Here is a 22,828-nt window from a genome sequence, read left to right on the forward strand (position 1 = left end):
ACACAGTCCCTGTATACAGACACAGTCCCTATATACAGACACAGACCCTGTATACAGACATAGTCCCTGTATACAGACACAGTCCCTGTATACAGACACAGTCCCTGTATACAGACACAGTCCCTGTATACAGACATAGTCCCTGTATACAGACACAGTCCCTGTATACAGACATAGTCCCTGTATACAGACATAGTCCCTGTATACAGACATAGTCCCTGAATACAGACACAGTCCCTGTATACAGACATAGTCCCTGTATACAGACACAGTCCCTGTGTGCAGACACAGTCCCTGTATACAGACATAGTCCCTGTATACAGACATAGTCCCTGTATGCAGACACAGTCCCTGTAAACAGACACAGTCCCTGTATATAGACATAGTCCCTGTATACAGACACAGTCCCTGTATGCAGACACAGTCCCTGTGTGCAGACATAGTCCCTGTGTGCAGACATAGTCCCTGTATACAGACACAGTCCCTGTATACAGACATAGTCCCTGTATACAGACACAGTCCCTGTATACAGACACAGTCCCTGTGTGCAGACACAGTCCCTGTATACAGACACAGTCCCTGTATATAGACATAGTCCCTGTATACAGACACAGTCCCTGTATACAGACACAGTCCCTGTATACAGACATAGTCCCTGTATACAGACACAGTCCCTGTATACAGACATAGTCCCTGTATACAGACACAGTCCCTGTATATAGACATAGTCCCTGTATACAGACATAGTCCCTGTATACAGACATAGTCCCTGTATACAGACACAGTCCCTGTATACAGACACAGTCCCTGTATACAGACATAGTCCCTGTATACAGACACAGTCCCTGTGTGCAGACATAGTCCCTATATACAGACATAGTCCCTGTATACAGACACAGTCCCTGTATACAGACATAGTCCCTGTATACAGACACAGTCCCTGTATATAGACATAGTCCCTGTATACAGACACAGTCCCTGTGTGCAGACTTGGCTGCTGCTGCTTTGTGTTTTGCAGTCTTTCTTTATGTAGGTGACACTGTGAGCTGCATTATGTGCTGCAGAGCTGTCACTCATCCCCTCCCCCTCCCTGCACAGATACTTATGACTCTCCTGGCTCTGCAGCCTCTGGCCAGGTGTCTGGAAAGTTCCAGCATCCAATAAAGTCAGCTCCTTTCCCAGATTTGGAACCTTCTGGAATAAATGGCTCCAGATGACAATTTGAACAGGAGGTAGAATTCTTCTAATGTTTCAGAATCTTTCCATTAACCCTGTGACTCCTGGTTGTGGGAGCGAAAGAGTTTCCAAAAGTTTCCTTGTCATGACTTGTGGGTGGGGCTTCTGAACTTTTCTGGGCCAATCAGGGAGTGTGTCCCTGAGTGACGTCTGCAGGGGGCGTGGTTATTGCGTGGCAGCAGAGTCCTGGGGGGAAGTCGGGGGTCTCAGTGGAAGCTGCTGCTGCTGTGGAAGGTGACATGTTCCTGCGCTCCCTGCTCCTCAGCTGTGTGGCCCTGGGGGTCCTCGGCTCCAGCCCAGGGGGTGAGTTCTGAGATTGGGCCATTCCTGGTCTCTTCCCCACACATTAGACACGTGTGATTATATCACCCCCATGTGTGGGGGCATTGGGGGGCCCTGCCCAGAACCTGCTCTTCCTTCCCTGCAAGAAGTTACTAGAAATGTTACTTTGTGTCACAGACAGAAGAGGTTACATTAAACATGGCTCCTGTAGATACCCTGGGGACAGCCATGGGTTCTGTCAGCCTGCTGGGCCGCTCTCATAGATTGGGTACAGGATAGCTGCTGCTGCAGAACCTCTTGGATTTCAGTTGTAAGATACTCTGCATGGGGATGAGAATGTGTCCTGTTTCCAGTGAGACTCTATAATGGTGCGATGATCCCAGACCAGTTATTATATAGGTAACCTGGCCATGGTGCAGATCCCTCCAGTACATTGTTATACTCAGCATTATAAAGGATAGATCTAGTGGATCCCAGTCCGACCGTAGCCAGGGATAGTCCCAGTCCATAGAAGCATCATTAGCCGTGCTCCTCAGCACTGAGGTTATGGGTCCGTGCTCCTCAGGTTATGGGTCCGTGCTCCTCAGCACTGAGGTTATGGGTCCGTGCTCCTCAGCACTGAGGTTATGGGTCCGTGCTCCTCAGCACTGAGGTTATGGGTCCGTGCTCCTCAGGTTATGGGTCTGTGCTCCTCAGGTTATGGGTCTGTGCTCCTCAGCACTGAGGTTATGGGTCCGTGCTCCTCAGCACTGAGGTTATGGGTCCGTGCTCCTCAGGTTATGGGTCTGTGCTCCTCAGGTTATGGGTCTGTGCTCCTCAGCACTGAGGTTATGGGTCTGTGCTCCTCAGGTTATGGGTCTGTGCTCCTCAGGTTATGGGTCCGTGCTCCTCAGCACTGAGGTTATGGGTCCGTGCTCCTCAGGTTATGGGTCCGTGCTCCTCAGCACTGAGGTTATGGGTCCGTGCTCCTCAGGTTATGGGTCCGTGCTCCTCAGGTTATGGGTCCGTGCTCCTCAGCACTGAGGTTATGGGTCCGTGCTCCTCAGGTTATGGGTCTGTGCTCCTCAGGTTATGGGTCTGTGCTCCTCAGCACTGAGGTTATGGGTCCGTGCTCCTCAGCACTGAGGTTATGGGTCCGTGCTCCTCAGGTTATGGGTCTGTGCTCCTCAGCACTGAGGTTATGGGTCCGTGCTCCTCAGCACTGAGGTTATGGGTCCGTGCTCCTCAGGTTATGGGTCTGTGCTCCTCAGCACTGAGGTTATGGGTCCGTGCTCCTCAGGTTATGGGTCTGTGCTCCTCAGCACTGAGGTTATGGGTCTGTGCTCCTCAGGTTATGGGTCTGTGCTCCTCAGCACTGAGGTTATGGGTCCGTGCTCCTCAGCACTGAGGTTATGGGTCCGTGCTCCTCAGCACTGAGGTTATGGGTCTGTGCTCCTCAGCACTGAGGTTATGGGTCCGTGCTCCTCAGGTTATGGGTCTGTGCTCCTCAGCACTGAGGTTATGGGTCCGTGCTCCTCAGGTTATGGGTCTGTGCTCCTCAGCACTGAGGTTATGGGTCTGTGCTCCTCAGGTTATGGGTCTGTGCTCCTCAGCACTGAGGTTATGGGTCCGTGCTCCTCAGCACTGAGGTTATGGGTCCGTGCTCCTCAGCACTGAGGTTATGGGTCTGTGCTCCTCAGCACTGAGGTTATGGGTCCGTGCTCCTCAGGTTATGGGTCTGTGCTCCTCAGCACTGAGGTTATGGGTCTGTGCTCCTCAGGTTATGGGTCTGTGCTCCTCAGCACTGAGGTTATTGGTCCGTGCTCCTCAGCACTGAGGTTATGGGTCCGTGCTCCTCAGGTTATGGGTCTGTGCTCCTCAGCACTGAGGTTATGGGTCCGTGCTCCTCAGGTTATGGGTCCGTGCTCCTCAGGTTATGGGTCTGTGCTCCTCAGGTTATGGGTCCGTGCTCCTCAGCACTGAGGTTATGGGTCCGTGCTCCTCAGCACTGAGGTTATGGGTCTGTGCCTGCCTCATGTTAATGGGGGGCACTATTAATACATCTGCCTGGTGCGGACCCCGAGATCTCGTATTGTGCCATTCATACACATTCCTATGGACATGTGCAGTCACTGATTTCCACAGATACACAAGTGTTGTGGCCCACCAGGGTAGATGTCGGGGGGCCACAGCAGCACTCCCGAATTCAGGGAGGTTGTCAGTAAATTGTCACATTAAATGTACGTTCACATCTTATTCTACGCCTGCACTTGGTCCATAAATCAGGAAAACCTCCCGGCACCGGCTCCGGATGCCTCCATCTACCCTACAGGTGCCAAAACAGAAAATAAAAAATAGACTGAACATATGAACATCAAGTTGGTTTACAATAGAAAATAATAACAGATTTTCAAATATTTTGAAGCAATTTTTCAGGCATTTTTTTTTTTAAAGGAGACTTGCTCCAAAAACTCAGTGTGAACACAGCCCAAGTCCCTTGGGTTAACAGGTAGCGATGGCAGCGCCATGTGGGATATGATGTATTTCATTACAGAAACAGATCATGTTGGAGCCTCCCAAAACCCATATAATAACCAGAGACCACTGCAAAGGAATATATTCCCTATGGCGGACAGATGACCCGGCATCCATCCGGACAGTGGCCACCACCGGGGACAAACCTCCTGAGCGGCTGCTCCTGACAATGGCCACTAATGTAGTGTGGACTGAGCCTTCTATTACAAACAAAACGGATTTCAGTAATAGGGAAAGTTGGTAAAAGTCATTTTTGACAGCCTAAAATATGAAAAAAACCACTCCTAGCACATGCACATAGCTCTATAAGGTGACATATTGTGGACGGGTGCAGCTACATCATCCTTTTCCTGGGATGTTGAGGCATTGTATAAGATGCACAGATCATTTTGGAGAAGGATTTTGCAGGCTGGGTGTAGAATGTGATGAATAGAATAGATGCATTCATTCCCCATGGCTGCAGGAAGCCCCCGCCGGCTCTGCGCAGCCCACCGATAACAGCAAAATCAGCTCACAGCTGTAACCTCACACTTTAGAGGGTGCAGATGGCCATAAATTCTTTCCTTGTTCTACACCAGACTTTTTTCACACAAGAACTTAATAAAAAATGAATTCCAGTAATTCTGCCTGGGACAAAGCTTTATTGTAGTTGTGCAGCAGTGATGGAGGTGACAATGTGACTTTTCCGTAATGATTCAGCATTGTGCTGACTGTATTTCCAGTTTGCACTTCCATGGTGACATCTTTTCTGGCGATGGATGGAGAATAGGCATTCCCATTCTTGAGATACGTGAATGTCCCATCACTGAGATCACGACATATCATCATTTTCATTGATATTGATAAAGTATTTAGGTTCTAAATTGTTAGTCTTTATGGGTAAATTGGTCCCCATGTGTTGTAAATAGGGTTATCATCTTAGCAATTTCGTACTTATCCACAGGACAGAGGATAAATTTCACGAGTGTGTCACGTCCCCCTGGAAGACCTTGAGTAAGACGGTCACGTCGGATAATCAATCTCTTTAGAGATCGTGTGAGCTGTGTCCCAGCATGGATTTAGTTTCCTCTGGTGCTGAAGAGGTTAACCACCCTTTCTCTGCTGGTCAGAAACATGCAAATCCATTTCATTACTTCTGATCTGGTCATTACCTCTTCCTGTAAAGACCTTCTTGTCCCTGCTGGTGAAAGATTTGTCTTCCTTTGCAGTGTGCTAAAGTTGAGCGGTTGGAGTAGAGTTGTTGCAGTAGGGTTCTGTGGTTTGCGTGATTATCTCCTGGTCCCTGTTCCCATTTAGTTTATTCCTCCGTGTCCCTATTGTTGATTAGTGCTTTTGTATGATAGAGATTTTCTGTTATCCTCGTTTTGTCTATGTGTCTTGTTCGTCTTACATTTCTGTCCCAGGAAACATTGGGTGGTGGAGGGGACCGATCAGAGTTTAACAGGAGCATAGTAAGGTAGGAGACTCGAGCCTTTCTACCTTCAAGACTATTCCCAGGACAGGGATAGTTAGGATCCCTGTTCCAGGGACAGTTTGAGCCCACCTTCCTTACCGAAGACCGTCACGGCGTGACATTAACTTAGTGATTACTGTGGGTACCACTGCTGGGACCACCACTGATCCAGAGTATGTACCTGTCTTGTAGATAGGTGATAAATGGCTAAGATGGCAATGACCCTTTAACACTGCTTGTGTGTGACCACAATGTTTTCCTATGAGAAAAAAGTTGTATCTATTTCCATCAATCACAGGAATCACAAACATGTAGGGACAGTAGATATTGTAGCAGATCCTACCTTCTGCTTTGCATTGGGGTCTTAACTGCCAGGATGACTACTTCCCCTCCTTTACCCTTCTCCTTTTTTTCCAGACAATCTTTTGGTCCTAACTGTGGCCACTGAAGAGACCGACGGCTTCAGAAGATTTCAGAGATCTGCGCAATGCTTCAACTACAAAGTGAAGGTGTGTGTGATGAACGGGTTCTGACCCTCAGGGCATCTGCAGGAGGAATTCCAAGACTGACAGAGGAAATACTTCAGGACTGACTAAACATAGAGGAAAAATCCATAGCCCAAAGAAGTAACAAATGAAGACAAAAGGAAAAAAATATACCGATCTTTGTTCTGGTGATAAACTCATTCAGGACTTCAAAGGGGCTCAAAGTTTTGTTTAAATCATGTATAATGGCAATGTCTGCAGATTGTATCCTTCTGCCTCACAGTTTGTAAGATCTCGGCTTTCTTTCAGGAGAACATCAGCTGTGTTTTCCTAAAGACCTTTTTTTTCTTGTCTTTTTTTTTTTTTGCCCACTGAATGGTCAGGTCAGTTCTTTTTAGCCTCTTCACGGCTTTCAGAGTCTGAAGGGGTTTATAGAAGCTCAAATAGATGGAACATATGCACAGCAAGTGGTTTTGACATTGCGGTGGATATGTTCTTTATAGATATTTGTAAATGCTTTTTCAGGTGGAACGAGCATGTAAAGTACACCATGTGCATGCAGCCTAACAGTGGGTTTAATATCTATGCTTTGTTTGAGCAATCAATAATATTTACTGTAATACTTTCCCCGTGGAGATGTCGCACTTTGTGAGATATTCCCCAGAAATCACCGCTGATGCTGGGGGTCCCCAAAACTCGTCACCTAATCACAATAGTGCACTGCTTTACAAAGAAAAAGTTTGCTACAAATCTACCAATATTTTGGAAGACTTCTGTATCAATGTTTTGTTCCATCACGTCTTACTCTGCAGTCGCATTCTGAGCTATTTACAGAACTCTTCTTGTTTCTTGATCCCATAGAGCAGTGCATTGCGGATGCTGGTCCGGAGAACTTGTAGATACCTGTACAGATAATGCGGCAGTGTTATCACAGTACCTCCATATTTGCTTTCCAGGGATGTGCCTGCTCTAGGTTTAGGGTTTATTAATACTCCATTTCTAATTTGACCGCAGGTGCTGGGTCATGGAGAAGAATGGCACGGGGATGGCCAGAAAGTCCGACTCTTGAAAACCGCTTTGGAGCAACATGCAGATAATGAAGACCTCGTCATTCTCTTCGCTGAAAGGTATGAACAAAGGGCAGAACCCGAGCATAGCGTCGATATGAAACCTGAGGTACGAGGTGTATGGTGCCTCAGTGAGGTCGCAGCTTCTCACTTTTTGTTACATTGCTTTTATACTCTCACAGTTATGATACTGTATTGGCCTCAAGTCCGGCCGAGCTACTCAAGAAGTTCAAGCAGACTAAAAGTAAAGTGGTTTTCTCAGCAGAAGCAGCAGCTTATCCTGAGCGACGTCTGGAGCCCAAGTATCCCTCTGTGCGGGAGGGCAAGCGCTTCTTAGGCTCCGCAGGTAGATGCTCATTAACTGTCCTAATTACACGTGAGCTGGGACCCCCACTACTCCCGGGAACTAAGGCGCCATTGTTCTCTGTTGGGTGCCTTACCCCATTCTGTGCTGGTGCGAGGTTTTCTCACTTGGAATCCTGAGCTCAGTGCCAACGAACAATCGTCAATGATTTCAATTCCTTTTCAGGGAAAGTTAAATGTCATTTGTACTGATTATTCCCTACTTCCAGCTTTCATAGGTTACGCTCCATATTTGCATAAACTGCTGGCGGACTGGGACGGCGCGGATGATGTCAGCGACCAACTGTTTTACACCAAGATCTTTTTAGACCCAGTGAAAAGAGTAAGTGAGAACAAGAAGTATTGTCTCGTCCTGATCCAGCAGCAAGGAATAGGTCAATCCTGTCATTAACAAGTTATATACAGTGTCATGTAAAAGTTTGGGCACCCCTGGGTCAAAATTACTGTTATTGTGAACAGTTAGGCAAGATGAAGGTGAAATGATCTCCAAAAGGTCTAATGTTAAAGATGACACATTTCCTTTGTATTTTAGGCAAAAAAAAAAAAAAAATATATATATATATATATATATATATATATATAGTCATTTTCTACATTTTAAAAAGTACAAAAAGGAAAATGGGCCGATGCAAAAGTTTGGACATCCTTGTAGATTTGTGTGCTCTGATAACTTTGACAAGGTTTGTTCTCTATCATTGTATGGAAAGGCCAGGTGATGCAAATTTTCCAGCTTTATAAGATGGGTTTTAGAACCTCGTGCCACAAACCAGCAGCCATGGAATCTTCAAAACAGCTGCTTCTGAAAATGATGAAGGCCGAGAAAGAAGGAGAAGGATATCAGAAGATAGCAAAGACATTTCAAGTTGCCCTTTCCACATTTCGAAATGTAATTAAGAAATGGCCGTGACCAAGAACAGTGGAAATCAAGATAAGGTCTGGAAGACCAAGCAAAATTTCAGTTACAGCTGCTGGTAGGAATGCTAGAGAAGCAAATCAGAGCCCCCACTTCACTGCAAAAAAACGTTTAGAAAGATTTGGCTGACTGTAGTAGTGGTACATTGTTCTACTGTTCAAAGACACCTGCACAAATATGGAAGAGTCATCAGAAGAAAACCTCTCCTGCGTCCTCACCATAAAATTCAGTGTCCAAACTATGTAGAAGAACATCTAAACAAGCCTCACCATAAAATTCAGTGTCCAAACTATGTAGAAGAACATCTAAACAAGCCTCATGCATTTTGGAAACAAGTCCTGTGGACCGATGAGGGTAAAATAGAACTCTTTGGTCACAATGATCAAAGGTATGTGTGGAGAAAAAAGGGCACAGAATTTCAGGAAAAGAACATCTCGTCAACCATTGATCCACCCCTATGCTTAATCCTGCTTTGTGGTCGTGTTGCAGCCAATGGCGCGGGGAACATTTTATGAGGAGAGGGAAGAGTAGATTCAATGAAATTTCAACAAATTCTAGATGCAAACATAACACTATCTGTAAAAAAAAGCTGAAGGTGAAAAGAGGAAGAGGATGGCTTCTACAAATGGATAATGATCCTAAACACACATCAAAATCCACTATAGACAAACTCAAAAACGCAAGCTGAAGGTTTTACAATGGCCCTCACAGTCCCCTGATCTGAACATCATTGAAGATCTGTGGCTAGAACTCAAAATAGCAGAAGATGCAAGACGACCCAGGAATCTCACAGAACAGGAAGAACTGTCCTAGAAAAATGGATAAAAATCTCCCAAACAAGAATTAAAAGACTCTTGTCTGACTACAAAAAGCGTTTACAAGCCGTGATGATTTCAAAAGGGGATATTACTAGGTACTAACCATGTAGGGTGTCCAATCATTTGCATCGGCCCATTTTTCTTTTTTTTTAAATGTAAAAGATGAATATATATATATATACATATATATATATATATTTTATTTTGTCTAAAATGCAAAATAAATGTGTCATCTGTAACTTTAGCCCTTTTAGAGATCATTTCATCTTCAACTTGCTTAACTGTTCACAATAACAGTAATTTTGACCAGGGGTGCCCAAACTTTTACATGTCACTGTATTGCATTGTACATACAATGAAACAAAACCACTATAGAAAAAAAAGCACAAAAAGAGGAGGAAACGGGATGGTCAGCTGATCTACTCTTGGAATCTAAGGGTGTTTATTTAAAACATTACCCGTAATAGGAATATTAAAATGAATTGCAACAGCAATCTCCAGAATCTAAAATTAGTTTGTAAAGCAGATGATAAAAAAAGCAAAATTTGCCTGCCTTCCATGGAGAAGGAAAAGGAGTTTCCTTGACATAGTGTCCTAGGCTATTACTGCATTTTGAAGCATTCACATTGGTGAGATTGTTCCTGCTTATTAATAAAGTTGTATTTACACTACTACTATAATACTGCCCCTATGTACAAGAATATAACTACTGATACTACTACTCCCTATGTACAAGAATATAACTACTATAATACTGCCCCCATGTACAAGAATATAACTACTATAATACTGCCCCCTATGTACAAGAATATAACAACGATAATACTGCTCCCATGTACAGGAATATAACTACTATAATACTGCCCCCTATATACAAGAATACAACTACTATAATACTGCCCCTATGTACAAGAATATAACTACTATAATACTGCCCCTCTGTACAAGAATATAACTACTATAATACTGCCCCTCTGTACAAGAATATAACTACTATAATACTGCCCCTATGTACAAGAATATAACTACTATAATACTGCCCCCTATATACAAGAATACAACTACTATAATACTGCCCCTATGTACAAGAATATAACTACTATAATACTGCCCCTATGTACAAGAATATAACTACTATAATACTGCCCCTATGTACAAGAATATAACTACTATAATACTGCCCCTATGTACAAGAATATAACTACTATAATACTGCCCCCTATATACAAGAATACAACTACTATAATACTGCCCCTATGTACAAGAATATAACTACTATAATACTGCCCCTATGTACAAGAATATAACTACTATAATACTGTCCCCATGTACAAGAATATAACTACTATAATACTGCCCCTATGTACAGGAATATAACTACTATAATACTGCCCCCTATGGACAAGAATATAACTACTGATACTACTACTCCCTATGTACAAGAATATAACTACTATAATACTGCCCCATGTACAAGAATATAACTACTATAATACTGCCCCTATGTACAAGAATATAACTACTATAATACTGTCCCCATGTACAAGAATATAACTACTATAATACTGCTCCAATGTACAAGAATATAACTACTATAATACTGTCCCCATGTACAAGAATATAACTACTATAATACTGCCTCTATGTACAGGAATATAACTACTATAATACTGCCCCCTATGGACAAGAATATAACTACTGATACTACTACTCCCTATGTACAAGAATATAACTACTATAATACTGCCCCTATGTACAAGAATATAACTACTATAATACTGCCCCATGTACAAGAATATAACTACTATAATACTGCCCCTATGTACAAGAATATAACTACTATAATACTGTCCCCATGTACAAGAATATAACTACTATAATACTGCCCCTATGTACAAGAATATAACTACTATAATACTGTCCCCATGTACAAGAATATAACTACTATAATACTGCCCCTATGTACAGGAATATAACTACTATAATACTGCCCCCTATGGACAAGAATATAACTACTGATACTACTACTCCCTATGTACAAGAATATAACTACTATAATACTGCCCCTATGTACAAGAATATAACTGCTATAATACTGCTCCTATGTACAAGAATATAACTGCTATAATACTGCTCCTATGTACAAGAATATAACAACGATAATACTGCTCCTATGTACAAGAATATAACTACTATAATACTGTCCCCATGTACAAGCATATAACTACTATAATACTGCCCCTATGTACAAGAATATAACTACTATAATACTGTCCCCATGTACAAGAATATAACTACTATAATACTGCCCCTATGTACAAGAATATAACTACTATAATACTGTCCCCATGTACAAGAATATAACTACTATAATACTGCCCCTATGTACAAGAATATAACTACTATAATACTGTCCCCATGTACAAGAATATAACTACTATAATACTGCCCCTATGTACAGGAATATAACTACTATAATACTGCCCCCTATGGACAAGAATATAACTACTGATACTACTACTCCCTATGTACAAGAATATAACTACTATAATACTGCCCCTATGTACAAGAATATAACTACTATAATACTGCCCCATGTACAAGAATATAACTATTATAATACTGCCCCTATGTACAAGAATATAACTACTATAATACTGTCCCCATGTACAAGAATATAACTACTATAATACTGCCCCTATGTACAGGAATATAACTACTATAATACTGCCCCCTATGGACAAGAATATAACTACTGATACTACTACTCCCTATGTACAAGAATATAACTACTATAATACTGCCCCTATGTACAAGAATATAACTACTATAATACTGCCCCCATGTACAAGAATATAACTCCTATAATACTGCCCCCTATGTACAAGAATATAACAACGATAATACTGCTCCTATGTACAGGAATATAACTACTATAATACTGCCCCCTATATACAAGAATACAACTACTATAATACTGCCCCTATGTACAAGAATATAACTACTATAATACTGCCCCTATGTACAAGAATATAACTACTATAATACTGCCCCCATGTACAAGAATATAACTCCTATAATACTGCCCCCTATGTACAAGAATATAACAACGATAATACTGCTCCTATGTACAGGAATATAACTACTATAATACTGCCCCCTATATACAAGAATACAACTACTATAATACTGCCCCTATGTACAAGAATATAACTACTATAATACTGCTCCTATGTACAGGAATATGTTCCGTGTGATAGTGTGGATATTGTGCGGTGCATAGTGATCTTTTAGTGTTGGATTTTGACAATTGTTCTGACATCTTGTGCGGATTCCCAGCAGGGTAGGGCAGCTCAGTATAACTTACAGTTCAGTAATCTCCTTGTTCCTGGGCTGCTGCTCACATTGCATTATTAAATGAATAAAATAATAAGTGACAGCTGCAAAAAAAAAAATTCTATTTGTTTCATCTATTAAGGAGAAGATTAACATCACCTTAGATCACAGATGTCGAATCTTCCAAAATCTTCAAGGTTCTGAAGGTAAATCTTTATATATATTTATACAGTTTGATTTTGGGTGAGGTTTAACCCTTTAAAGTTACAGCATATTTTGTGTAATTTTTTTCTTGTTGTTTTCATAACTTTTATGTTTTTACCATCTGCAATAAGAGGACTTGTTTTTTTTTTGATGGAATAGTTGTGATGTATGTAACCTAAAGCAGATCCACCTTCACAATAGTAACTGCATAAATCTCTTAGACCTAATGAGGCTGGTGTACTTATTTGTGAAATTTCATGTCAGAATGGCTGTAGAATTCTGATGCTATTTTTTTTCCATGAAATAGGGACATAGACTAAAATTGGTACATATTCTTAAAAAAAAACCATGGATACAATAGGTTTGTGAAAAATGGGCGTCTGAACGAGGCCTAACAGTCCGCAGCTTTAGAAACTAGCTTGTGAGCAGTGCTATTCAATGAAGGTCAATGATGGACAAGTCTACTCATGACCCTCCATTTGGTTCTGGCCAAGAGCACGGTGATAACGCTAAGCGTGTGCTCATACACATCTGTACAGGCAGAGCTGCAGTGTAAAGCATGGAGGACATAGAGGCATAGACCTGAGATAGGATGTGGACTGCAATGCAAAGTGCACTGAAACAAAAAATGCATTATTGCATTAGGATTTTTTTTTTTCCCCAGGGGACGTTGTTTTAAAGTTTGAGAATGGGAGAGTCAGAGGTCGAAATATGGTTTATGACACTCTGCCTGTACTAATACACGGAAATGGACCATCCAAGGTAATGATTCACTTCATATGCACAGAGGTATTATACAGGAAAATCTGGCTGAATAAAAAACAAACAGCAGCTCACCTGTTTCCAGATGTATAAGGGTATGTGCACACGTTGCGGATTTTACAGCGCGGATTCAGCAGAATCCGCAGGTAAAGTGACCTGTGTTTTTGCCGTGGATTTGGCAGCGTTTTCACACCTGCAGAATCCTATAATGGATTAGGTCTAAAACGCTGCAGAATCCGCACAAAGAATTGACATGAGCTGCGGAAAATAATGTGCAACGTTTCCGTGCGGAATTTTCCGCAGTGTGTGCACAGCAGTTTCTGTTTTCCATAGGATTACATGTTACTGTAAAACGCATGGAAAACTGCTGTGAATCCACAGAAAAATCCGCAACGTGTGCACATACCCTTATACTCCAGACCCTCAATCACTAGTCTACTGGTGGAGATTATGTGCTCATAAATACATTACATTATCCTGTAATAATCTGCAGTTACATCCAGCATTATACTCCAGAGCTACGCTCACTATTCTGCTGGTGCAGTCACTGTGTACATTACATTACTTATCCCGAGATACATCCTGTATTATACCCCAGAGCTGCACTCACTGTTCTGCTGGTGCAGTCACTGTGTACATACATTACATTACTGATCCTGAGTTACATCCTGTATTATACCCCAGAGCTGCACTCACTATTCTGCTGGTGCAGTCACTGTGTACATACATTACATTACTGATCCTGAGTTACATCCTGTATTATACTCCAGAGCTGCACTCACTATTCTGCTGGTGCAGTCACTGTGTACATGCAATACTGATCCCGAGTTACCTCCTGTATTATACCCCAGAGCTGCACTCACTATTCTGCTGGTGCAGTCACTGTGTACATACATTACATTACTGATCCTGAGTTACATCCTGTATTATACTCCAGAGCTGCACTCACTATTCTGCTGGTGCAGTCACTGTGTACATACATTACATAACTGATCCTGAGTTACATCCTGTATTATACTCCAGAGCTGCACTCACTGTTCTGCTGGTGCAGTCACTGTGTACATACATTACATTACTGATCCTGAGTTATATCCTGTATTATACCCCAGAGCTGCACTCACTATTCTGAAGGTGCAGTCACTGTGTACATACATTACATTACTTATCCCGAGATACATCCTGTATTATACCCCAGAGCTGCACTCACTATTCTGCTGGTGTAGTCACTGTGTACATACATTACATTACTGATCCAGAGTTACCTCCTGTATTATACCCAAGAGCTGCACTCACTATTCTGCTGGTGCAGTCACTGTGTACATACATTACATTACTGATCCTGAGTTACATCCTGTATTATACCCCAGAGCTGCACTCACTATTCTGCTGGTGCAGTCACTGTGTACATACATTACATTACTGATCCTGAGTTACATCCTGTATTATACCCCAGAGCTGCACTCACTATTCTGCTGGTGCAGTCACTGTGTACATACATTACATTACTGATCCTGAGTTACACCCTGTATTATACCCCAGAGCTGCAGTTTAGATTCTTGCTGTAGGGAACAACAAGCTTATCAGCACTTCCCTCCCTACTTGGCTGCACTCTTAGGGTACCGTTACACTATACGATTTACCAACGATAACGACCAGCGATACGACCTGGCCGTGATCGTTGGTAAGTCGTTGTGTGGTCGCTGGAGAGCTGTCACACAGACAGCTCTCCAGCCACCAACGATGCCGAGGTCCCCGGGTAACCAGGGTAAACATCGGGTTACTAAGCGCAGGGCCGCGCTTAGTAACCCGATTTTTACCCTGGTTACCAGCGTAAAATAAAACAAACACTACATACTTACATTCCGGTGTCCGTCAGGTCCCTTGCCGTCTGCTTTCCCGCACTCACTGACTGCCGGCCGTAAAGTGAAAGCACAGCACAGCGGTGACGTCACCGCTGTGCTCTGCTTTCACTTTACGGCCGGCAGTCAGTCAGTGCGGGAAAGCAGACGGCAAGGGACCTGACGGACACCGGAATGTAAGTATGTAGTGTTTGTTTTATTTTACATTTACGATGGTAACCAGGATAAACATCGGGTTACTAAGCGCGGCCCTGCGCTTAGTAACCCGATGTTTACCCTGGTTACAAGCGAACGCATCGCTGGATCAGTGTCACACACACCGATCCAGCGATGACAGCGGGAGATCCAGCGACGAAAGAAAGTTCCAAACGATCTGCTACGACGTACGATTCTCAGCAGGGTCCCTGATCGCTGCTGCGTGTCAGACACAGCGATATCGTATGGATATCGCTGGAACGTCAGGAGTCGTACCGTCGTAGCGACAAAAGTGCCACTGTGAGACGGTACCCTTAGAATGCTGGAGCGCAGCTTGTATTTTTTGCACCATTTTAATGTATATTATTATTTCCGCCTTGGTCATACTCTGAACCTCTTGGTCCTGATGTTAAACTGTTGATATTTTCTGTGTCTGTGTTTTAGCTTCTTATGAACTATCTGGGAAATTATATTCCTCGCGTCTGGACCTTTGAGACCGGCTGTGTCATCTGTGACGAAGGTTTGAGAAGCCTGGATGGATTAAAGGTAAAGCTACTGATCTTCCATCAATCTAGAACTTTCCAAGTAGATTGGTGATTTGTAACATAGTAACATAGTTAGTAAGGCCGAAAAAAGACATTTGTCCATCCAGTTCAGCCTATATTCCATAATAATAAATCCCCAGATCTACGTCCTTCTACAGAACCTAATAATTGTATGATACAATATTGTTCTGCTCCAGGAAGACATCCAGGCCTCTCTTGAACCCCTCGACTGAGTTCGCCATCACCACCTCCTCAGGCAAGCAATTCCAGATTCTCACTGCCCTAACAGTAAAGAATCCTCTTCTATGTTGGTGGAAAAACCTTCTCTCCTCCAGACGCAAAGAATGCCCCCTTGTGCCCGTCACCTTCCTTGGTATAAACAGATCCTCAGCGAGATATTTGTATTGTCCCCTTATATACTTGGTTATTAGATCGCCCCTCAGTCGTCTTTTTTCTAGACTAAATAATCCTAATTTCGCTAATCTATCTGGGTATTGTAGTTCTCCCATCCCCTTTATTAATTTTGTTGCCCTCCTTTGTACTCTCTCTAGTTCCATTATATCCTTCCTGAGTACCGGTGCCCAAAACTGGACACAGTACTCCATGTGCGGTCTAACTAGGGATTTGTACAGAGGCAGTATAATGCTCTCATCATGCATATCCAGACCTCTTTTAATGCACCCCATGATCCTGTTTGCCTTGGCAGCTGCTGCCTGGCACTGGCTGCTCGTGGATATTCTTATTCGTTCCGTAGTCCTCTCTCATCCTCTGGCCATTGCTTATAGATACCGGAGTACTTCTGGCCGCTCCAACAAAGACCTTATAATAAAGTGACCAAGTATATGCCGGATTCCCTCCATGGATTTCCTCCGCTCAGTGCTGTAATTTTCTCATTTTTTTTTGTCTTTTATGAGCAACAAACTTTTTCTCCTTTTGCTTTTAGACTGATGACTCCTTCCCATTGGTCGTGGTTGGCGTCTTCATTGAGCAGCCAACGCCATTTCTTTCTGAGTTTTTCAAAAGACTGAATAACCTTCAATATCCGAAGAAAAGGATCCAACTATACATTGCCAATCATGTAAGCCAGTGCCGTAATACCAATAGGCGCAGTGTGCGGCTACAGGTGGATATCGGTCACTGGTTGAGCTGAGATTGGTGCATGATAGCTGCTTAGTTCATACTGGCGGATTCAGGTTATTGAATAGTATCTGGTTGGATTGAACATGGTTTATGGGACCGGGCTGGTTAAGCTTGGTAAATGGTAACTGTATGACATGATGGTGAATGCAAGTGTTTTGATTATGTTTGATAACTGGTTGGGTTGAGGATGGTTACTGCTAGCTGATTAGTTAAGGGTTTGTAAATTGTTGAACTTGGTGAATAATGAAGATTGGTCAAGGTTGGTAAATGGTAAGTAAGTGGGTTGTGCTTGGTGAAGACTAACTGGTTGGATTGATGTTGACCATCGGTAGCAGGTTGTATTGTGCTTGGTGAATGGTATCTGGTTGGATTGATGATGGCCATTGGTAGCGGGTTGTATTGCACTTGGTGAATGGGATCTGGTTGGATTGATGAAGGCCATCAGTAGCAGGTTGTATTGTGGTTGGTGAATGGGCTCTGGTTGGATTGATGATGGCCATCAGTAGCAGGTTGTATTGTGGTTGGTGAATGGGCTCTGGTTGGATTGATGATGGCCATCGGTAACAGGATGTATTGTGGTTGGTGAATGGGATCTGGTTGGATTGATGATGGCCATCGGTAGCAGGATGTATTGTGCTTGGTGAATGGGATCTGGTTGGATTGATGATGGCCATTGGTAGCGGGTTGTATTGCACTTGGTGAATGGGATCTGGTTGGATTGATGAAGGCCATCGGTAGCGGGTTGTATTGCACTTGGTGAATGGGATCTGGTTGGATTGATGATGGCCATCGGTAGCAGGATGTATTGTGCTTGGTGAATGGGATCTGGTTGGATTGATGATGGCCATCGGTAGCAGGATATATTGCACTTGGTGATTGGGATCTGGTTGGATTGATATTGACCATCGGTAGCAGGATGTATTGTGCTTGGTGAATGGGATCTGGTTGGATTGATGATGGCCATCGGTAGCAGGATGTATTGCACTTGGTGAATGGGATCTGGTTGGATTGATGATGGCCATCGGTAGCAGGTTGTATTGAGCTTGGTGAATGGGCTCTGGTTGGATTGATGATGGCCATCGGTAGCAGGTTGTATTGAGCTTGGTGAATGGGATCTGGTTGGATTGATGATGGCCATTGGTAGCAGGTTGTATTGTGCTTGCTGAATGGGCTCTGGTTGGCTTGATGATGGCCATCAGTAGCGGGTTGTATTGTGCTTGGTGAATGGGATCTGGTTGGATTGATGATGGCCATTGGTAGCGGGTTGTATTGCACTTGGTGAATGGGATCTGGTTGGATTGATGAAGGCCATCAGTAGCAGGTTGTATTGTGGTTGGTGAATGGGCTCTGGTTGGATTGATGATGGCCATCAGTAGCAGGTTGTATTGTGGTTGGTGAATGGGCTCTGGTTGGATTGATGATGGCCATCGGTAACAGGATGTATTGTGGTTGGTGAATGGGATCTGGTTGGATTGATGATGGCCATCGGTAGCAGGATGTATTGCACTTGGTGAATGGGATCTGGTTGGATTGATGAAGGCCATCGGTAGCGGGTTGTATTGCACTTGGTGAATGGGATCTGGTTGGATTGATGATGGCCATCGGTAGCAGGATGTATTGTGCTTGGTGAATGGGATCTGGTTGGATTGATGATGGCCATCGGTAGCAGGATGTATTGCACTTGGTGAATGGGATCTGGTTGGATTGATGATGGCCATCGGTAGCAGGATGTATTGTGCTTGGTGAATGGGATCTGGTTGGATTGATGATGGCCATCGGTAGCAGGATGTATTGCACTTGGTGATTGGGATCTGGTTGGATTGATATTGACCATCGGTAGCAGGATGTATTGTGCTTGGTGAATGGGATCTGGTTGGATTGATGATGGCCATCGGTAGCAGGATGTATTGCACTTGGTGAATGGGATCTGGTTGGATTGATGATGGCCATCGGTAGCAGGATGTATTGTGCTTGGTGAATGGGATCTGGTTGGATTGATGATGGCCATCGGTAGCAGGATGTATTGCACTTGGTGATTGGGATCTGGTTGGATTGATATTGACCATCGGTAGCAGGATGTATTGTGCTTGGTGAATGGGATCTGGTTGGATTGATGATGGCCATCGGTAGCAGGATGTATTGCACTTGGTGAATGGGATCTGGTTGGATTGATGATGGCCATCGGTAGCAGGATGTATTGCACTTGGTGAATGGGATCTGGTTGGATTGATGATGGCCATCGGTAGCAGGATGTATTGCACTTGGTGAATGGGATCTGGTTGGATTGATGATGGCCATTGGTAGCAGGTTGTATTGTGGTTGGTGAATGGGATCTGGTTGGATTGATATTGACCATCGGTAGCAGGTTGTATTGTGGTTGGTGAATGGGATCTGGTTGGATTGATGATGGCCATCGGTAGCAGGTTGTATTGTGCTTGGTGAATGGGATCTGGTTGGATTGATGATGGCCATCGGTAGCAGGTTGTATTGTGCTGGGTGAATGGGATCTGGTTGGATTGATGATGGCCATCGGTAGCAGGTTGTATTGTGCTTGGTGAATGGGATCTGGTTGGATTGATATTGACCATCGGTAGCAGGTTGTATTGTGCTTGGTGAATGGGCTCTGGTTGGCTTGACATTGGCCATCAGTAGCAGGATGTATTGTGCTTGGTGAATGGGATCTGGTTGGCTTGACATTGGCCATCAGTAGCAGGATGTATTGTGCTTGGTGAATGTGATCAGGTTGGATTGATGATGGCCATCGGTAGCAGGTTGTATTGTACTTGATGAATGAGATCTGGTTGGCTTGATGATGGCCATCGGTAGCAGGTTGTATTGTGCTTGCTGAATGGGCTCTGGTTGGCTTGATGATGGCCATCGGTAGCAGGTTGTATTGAGCTTGGTGAATGGGCTCTGGTTGGATTGATGATGGCCATCGGTAGCAGGTTGTATTGAGCTTGGTGAATGGGATCTGGTTGGATTGATGATGGCCATTGGTAGCAGGTTGTATTGTGCTTGCTGAATGGGCTCTGGTTGGCTTGATGATGGCCATCAGTAGCGGGTTGTATTGTGCTTGGTGAATGGGATCTGGTTGTATTGATGATGGCCATTGGTAGCAGGTTGTATTGCACTTGGTGAATGGGATCTGGTTGGATTGATGATGGCCATCGGTAGCAGGTTGTATTGCACTTGGTGAATGGGATCTGGTTGGATTGATGAAGGCCATCGGTATCAGGTTGTATTGTGGTTGGTGAATGGGATCTGGTTGGATTGATGATGGCCATCGGTAGCAGGTTGTATTGTACTTGGTGAATGGGATCTGGTTGGATTGATGATGGTCATCGGTAGCAGGTTGTATTGTGCTTGGTGAATGGGATCTGGTTGGATTGATGATGGCCATCGGTAGCGGGTTGTATTGCACTTGGTGAATGGGATCTGGTTGGATTGATGATGGCCATTGGTAGCGGGTTGTATTGCACTTGGTGAATGGGATCTGGTTGGATTGATGATGGCCATCGGTAGCAGGTTGTATTGAGCTTGGTGAATGGGCTCTGGTTGGATTGATGATGGCCATCGGTAGCAGGTTGTATTGTACTTGGTGAATGGGATCTGGTTGGATTGATATTGGCTATCGGTAGCAGGTTGTATTGAGCTTGGTGAATGGGATCTGGTTGGATTGATGATGGCCATCGGTAGCAGGATGTATTGTGCTTGGTGAATGGGATCTGGTTGGATTGATGATGGCCATCGGTAGCAGGTTGTATTGTGCTTGGTGAATGGGATCTGGTTGGATTGATGATGGCCATTGGTAGCAGGATGTATTGTGCTTGGTGAATGGGATCTGGTTGGATTGATGATGGCCATCGGTAGCAGGTTGTATTGTGCTTGGTGAATGGGATCTGGTTGGATTGATGATGGCCATTGGTAGCAGGATGTATTGTGCTTGGTGAATGGGATCTGGTTGGATTGATGATGGCCATCGGTAGCAGGTTGTATTGTGCTTGGTGAATGGGATCTGGTTGGATTGATGATGGCCATTGGTAGCAGGATGTATTGTGCTTGGTGAATGGGATCTGGTTGGATTGATGATGGCCATTGGTAGCAGGATGTATTGTGCTTGGTGAATGGGATCTGGTTGGATTGATGATGGCCATTGGTAGCAGGATGTATTGTGCTTGGTGAATGGGATCTGGTTGGATTGATGATGGCCATCGGTAGCGGGTTGTATTGTGCTTGGTGAATGGGATCTGGTTGGATTGAAATTGGCAAGTGGTGACCAGTTGAGTTCAACAATTGTTACTGGAAGAATTACTCCAGTATCTTAACTGTTTTTAAGCCCCCAACGTGTCCTCTGTCCCCAGGAACCTCATCACCAGAAACACGTGGAGACATTTCTTCAGGTGCACAGTTCAGAATACATCAATGTTAAATATGTCGGACCTGAGGAGGCGCCTAACTTTGCTGAAGCTCGTAATGCTGGAATGTGAGTAACAAGGAAATGCAGAAATATTTTTTTTTTGTGTGGAGAGGTGATTGACAACTAATATGGCGTCCATTGTATCAGATGTCAGATTTCTTTTAAAATGAAACTACTAGCCAAATTTTCATAACCCCACAGTGTGTGTTCCTATAAGCTACTTTACTGGCGTTCCTAAGGAATTTCTAAAAATATGATGGGTGTCAATCCTTCCCTTACCAAAGGACTGGGCGGAGATGGCGGGGACACTGGCTCTTTCTTACTCTTATTACCTGGCTGGACTCTTATCTATTTGCATCTATCCATCATTTGTGGTTTTTTTAAGTTTCTTTGTTTTAGGTTACGCATTGTCGCTTTTTGCGCCTAGTTCTTAAAGATAAACCCTTATTAATTCGTCGCAAAGTCAAAACCATCTTTATTTTTGTCTTTAACCTTTTTTTGTTGCAATAATTCCTGGGATAAGTAAAATCACATCTAAAAAAGGCACAAATTAAAAGAATGTGTGTGTAGATAAAAACTGGAATGACAATCTGTGCAATAGGATCGTATCCGGATTACTAAGGAAAAAGGAAAACAGGATTTGCTCACATGGGGGTTGTGAAAGTCATAACCACTTTGTTAGCTAAAGACGGCTACTGCAGATCCAAACAGATAGTCCGCAAACTTGGAGATGAAAGTGGATGTAAAACTGCACTTCCGCTGCTGCGCTCATTGTGGTTTGTCCTGATGAAGAGGTATGATCACCTCAAAACGCGTGGACAAATAAAACCGCATCTGGTCTCCTATAGGATTCTCAGCAGCGCAGTTTTACATCCACTTTCATCTGCATGTTTGCTAATAAAAAGGATTGCAGCGCAAATAGAAACCGACACAAAACACCGAGACAAAATAAAGGTGCAAATGCAATTACGTATCAGGCCTTATATACCTGATAAAGGTGACTTCACACATACAATTATAAAGATTACATGACTTTACTTTGCTAGCTGCATACTATGTATACTTACTTATGATGTGTATAATCTGCATAAATATATATATATATATATATATATATATATATATATATATATATATCCTTGTGTACTTTTAATTTTTTTATTGCCATTGTAGAACTTTCTCCAATAAAATGTTCCTAAATAAAAAAAAATAATAGTTAGCGTATTCTTTTTAGGGACA

The 22,828-nt window shown here is 43.3% G+C and overlaps 1 protein-coding gene across 1 annotated transcript in view; it reads left to right on the forward strand.

The window, feature by feature from the left end:
- The first annotated feature begins 1,397 nt into the window (after window positions 1-1,397).
- The window catches only part of PLOD1 (procollagen-lysine,2-oxoglutarate 5-dioxygenase 1), a 36,854-nt gene continuing 15,423 nt past the window's right edge, over window positions 1,398-22,828 (forward strand). The window contains exons 1-10 of the mRNA XM_069742198.1: window positions 1,398-1,539; window positions 5,903-5,994; window positions 6,985-7,097; window positions 7,220-7,383; window positions 7,610-7,722; window positions 12,610-12,673; window positions 13,336-13,433; window positions 15,932-16,033; window positions 16,976-17,110; window positions 21,534-21,655. Of these exons, the coding sequence (XP_069598299.1) occupies window positions 1,476-1,539; window positions 5,903-5,994; window positions 6,985-7,097; window positions 7,220-7,383; window positions 7,610-7,722; window positions 12,610-12,673; window positions 13,336-13,433; window positions 15,932-16,033; window positions 16,976-17,110; window positions 21,534-21,655 (1,067 nt within the window). The 5' untranslated portion in view covers window positions 1,398-1,475. The remainder of the gene's footprint in view (window positions 1,540-5,902; window positions 5,995-6,984; window positions 7,098-7,219; window positions 7,384-7,609; window positions 7,723-12,609; window positions 12,674-13,335; window positions 13,434-15,931; window positions 16,034-16,975; window positions 17,111-21,533; window positions 21,656-22,828) is intronic.

This window comes from Ranitomeya imitator, chromosome 10 (genome assembly GCF_032444005.1).
Source record: "Ranitomeya imitator isolate aRanImi1 chromosome 10, aRanImi1.pri, whole genome shotgun sequence".
Taxonomy (NCBI): domain Eukaryota; kingdom Metazoa; phylum Chordata; class Amphibia; order Anura; family Dendrobatidae; genus Ranitomeya; species Ranitomeya imitator.